This window comes from Bidens hawaiensis, unplaced genomic scaffold (genome assembly GCF_021521415.1).
Source record: "Bidens hawaiensis isolate Kalapana, Puna unplaced genomic scaffold, B.hawaiensis_p1.1 tig00030764_1, whole genome shotgun sequence".
Classification (NCBI taxonomy): domain Eukaryota; kingdom Viridiplantae; phylum Streptophyta; class Magnoliopsida; order Asterales; family Asteraceae; genus Bidens; species Bidens hawaiensis.
In genome coordinates this window covers 9,149-13,092 of record NW_027495133.1, presented here as the reverse complement: position 1 = coordinate 13,092, position 3,944 = coordinate 9,149, and the positions used below count along the sequence as shown (strand labels likewise).

The 3,944-nt window shown below is 39.8% G+C and overlaps 1 protein-coding gene across 1 annotated transcript; it reads right to left on the bottom strand.

The window, feature by feature from the left end:
- Nucleotides 1-1,034: 1,034 nt before the first annotated feature.
- On the bottom strand, nucleotides 1,035-3,153 carry LOC143580925 (E3 ubiquitin-protein ligase WAV3-like). The gene is made up of 2 exons (XM_077063832.1): nucleotides 2,856-3,153; nucleotides 1,035-2,789 (listed from the first exon to the last, which is right to left on the bottom strand). Exons 1-2 carry the CDS (start codon nucleotides 3,150-3,152, stop codon nucleotides 1,143-1,145), a joined length of 1,944 nt encoding a protein of 647 aa, XP_076919947.1. The 5' UTR covers nucleotide 3,153; the 3' UTR covers nucleotides 1,035-1,142.
- Nucleotides 3,154-3,944: the final 791 nt, after the last annotated feature.

Here is a 3,944-nt window from a genome sequence, read left to right as displayed (position 1 = left end):
TTCCTTCCGTGCGTGTGTGAGATTTGCCTTATGTATAATACACATATAATATATAGATATATACACATGTCATATGAGTGCTATAAAGAATGTAACCAGTATCTATTCGTTGACATCTATTCGTTGACACCAAGAATCTAGTCGTCACGATTAGTTTAAAATATCTATTTTTGGAATTATTTGCAATTTTTTTTTCGAACTATGAACTTTTATAAACACCAACACCGAAAAAAGAGACACCGAAACACGTCCTGCCTCCACAAACCGGAGCGCAAAGCAACACCGAAAACAACAAGTTACATAAAATTAAATTTACACCTATTCAACCACTCTATCGATACCTAAAGTTTGCAAATAATACCTAAAATTTAAAAATTGTTTTTAAAATACCAACTTTTGGGAATTTTCCCTTAAATAACTCAATCGGTAACCCTCAACATTAAACCCTCATCCTTTTCTATATAAAAAAAAAGAGGTGTCCATGTTTGAATAAACAATTGATTATATAATAATAATACATATATGGAAAAGCAACTTTCTGATTGAAAAATAAAAGTATACATGTGTCAAAAGAAGTGAAATCTTATACATCCATGATCCGTATGATCGATTTGTCATCATTCTTATCTAGAACATTTTTGGCAACCCACGTTAAAAAGAAAATAAAACTCTGAAAGGACACGTGTAGCATGATCATTTGCAAGATCCAAGACAAACAATAATATGAATTTCAAACATAAAAATAACATAAATGAAATCTAATTAATATAGTAGCGGTTGACAATTACTTGTCTTAGATTTTAATCCCATATATAATATACACTATTAATTAAACTAATAAAATGAACTTGGTAACTCTAGAAAAAGACAAAAGTGCATAGAGGCCCCCCACCTTTCTAAAGCTTTTCACAATGAATCTCTTTTGTATTCTTTCAATCGATTACTGAAACATAAAAGGCTCAGGCCGTCGGGTACCCTTTGTCGATACTTCTTTACCATTATTATTATTATTATTATTATTATTATTATTATTATTATTATCCCTTTTAAGAGAGTTTTAATTCCATGAAGAGTGTAAACTGTAATATATCAAAATGGAAGGGCCTAAATGATGGTTCACTAATATACTGTTTTGATCTTCATCAGAATCTGGCATCTTCAAAGCCGTGTAAGTCGCTGACTCTGTTGACCGGCTTTCTCATCATTGCAACTTTAGCCAGCTTATCAGCCACTCTCCATGCCGATGTCGGCGTTAAGGGCTCACCTTTCTCATCCGCCGGCGCTTGCTCCAATCTGCCTCTCCTACCAAGCTGAGCCGGAGTTTGAGTCTTATGCCGTCGTTGCAGCTCAGTTAAGTCGGCTTCTAAGCCGAGGATAAACTCGTTATCCGGAGCCGGGCTTGATTGTTGGATCACGGCGCGAGCTGAAACAAGCATGTGGTATGCGCCGGTTAAGTCGTTACGCTCTGTAAGCCGATGTGATTCGGCTAAGGCGCGAGCTGAGATGAAGAGGTGTCTGAGCCGTTGGATGGATGAGGAAGATGATCTGACGGTGGTGAGGCGAGGTACGAGTAAAGATTGTTGTTGACCGTAGATGATCTCTTGACTTGATGATTCCCTATAACAGCATCGCACGGATAGTACTTGGTGGGACCTCACCGTCGACGATGGCAGTTTTAATTCAACTAACAATTCTCTCTCTTCGCCGGTCGACAAATCTCCGATTTCGACGGTGTTGGATCCGAGAACGATAGGTTGCGGCGTACGGGAATAAACCGCCGCGATTGCCGCCGGAGATGCGCCTAACTGCAATCGGAGATCCTGAACCGCCACGGTTATTAAATTTCCGATTTGTTTTACGAACAGGTCGTCTTCTGTTATGCCGAGTTTAAGAGAATGTATAGGATAACGAATCGATGAAACGGAGGATGATTGATTGATGACGTCGGAGAGGAGGATGACGGTGGCGATAGGATTTTTCTCACGGCGGTCTTCTAGAACTTTGACGGCTTTCTTCAAGGCATCTTTTGAGTTGGACGAGCCTTCGATAACCGCCATGGCCTCCACGATCCGACGTGCGGCTCGGCGGCCGCTCGTGGTCATCCGCCTCAACGGCAATAGCCGTTTGGAGAAAGATGCGAATGCGACGATTGATAATCGGTCTGAGGATGAAAGCGATGAAACAATCGTTCTCATTGCTCTTTTGATCTTCTGCAGCTTTTCACTTGTGATTTTGCTGCTAACATCTACGACGGTTACCAGATCGATCGGAACTCGTCGGCGTATGTTCTCCGGAGCTTTTACTTTAAGAACAACAGCGTACGTCTCGTGTCTCCGTGAAGCAGCAATCATTGCTGCCTCCGGCAACAACCGAACTTCAACATCTGTATCATGATCGTTAACCGAATTGGTATTGCCTGCATTAACATGAAATTCTTCATCGCAGTTTTCGTCAGATTCCGGAATCGGAATGAACCGAGCTTTTGGCGTCAACGAGGCCAACGGCTCATCGTCGTTATAAACTTTCAACTGTTTACCATCCATGAATCTCGTAGCCAGCTTTTCTCTAATCATTTCTTCATCAACCAACTGCTGCTTCTGATTCTGATCGTCTGCACACAGCGTAGGCATCTCCTTCCACAAACAGCTGCACAGCGGACACGCAAGGCTCCCTTGCTTCTTGACGTGATCGGAGATGCACGGAAAATGAAACGTGTGAGAACACTCTGCCGTGAACGTCGCCATTCCTTGCCCTTTCTTCACGCTCTGTAAACATAGTCCACATCTACGCTGCAAATTAGAGAAAATTATCTTTTAATTTCCGAAATGTTCAAATTCTGATGAACCACATCTTACCGTGCAAAGGCGTAGACTCGATTTGAGGAAAGAGAAAGGCGACGAAGGATTCGATGACCGTGGACTGTTGTTACTCTCACGCACGGATCGTGACGGAGCGGTGGTCCGGCACCGGAGGCTAGGGTTAGAACCTCGAGGCGTAGAAGGATTGGATGAGGAAGTGAAGAAAGCAAATCTGGTACCAATTTTGGGAGTGGCGGATGAAGGATTATGAGCATAATCAAGCTCATCCATGGCGATTGAATCGGTTTCTCGAGAAACTGATGTGCAGAAAGCTCTTCTCCATCCTAACACCATCTTGTTCTGTAATTAATATGTAATATTTTCTTCTGTAATAATGGTGAATTGGTGATAATTGAAGTTGCAGGAAAATGGGTTGATGATATATATAACAATAAACAAAAACAGAGGATGATGATGATGTATTGTAGAGATTAATTGCTCATAAAAGAAGCTCTCATCTTTTCTTGAATACGTGAGGTCAGGTCAGGTCAGGTCTTAATTTATTTATTATAAAGTAGGACTAGTTGTGTAATTTTTTTATTTTTCTATTATTATTTGATTTTGTAACAGTTTTACTGGCTGTTAAATCTGTTAAACAGGGGTTGTAAATAGTAAAATATATGGAATTAAATATTGAATAGGGGTTATAGGAATATTTGTAGGAGTGGACAAGTGGCTAGGGTGGTTTTAGTTTCGAGGTTGAATTTTCGTGAAAAGATGAATGACAGGGTGGTGTATAGGTGATAGGTACTTCTTCCTAAGTCAATGCTTGCATTTGCATACACTACTTTTTGTAAGCATGAAGGGTGGTACAAGTACAACTACACATCAAATACGGTATAGTCTTCACATAAAATTGGTAATCAAACATATGCAGATAAAGGAATTAGAGCATTCTTAGCTCGTTTTTAAAAAATATGTGAGGGAATTTGTAAATTATATGGTATGACTATGAGTGGTTGTTAGTAGAGGAAAAAGAAAATGTTATAGGGGAAAGTTAAATTTGGGGTTTCACTGTTCATACCGTATAATTTTTTAATATTTTTTAAAAGTGGTTGTTATTGAAGGAAAGAGAAAAGATAATGA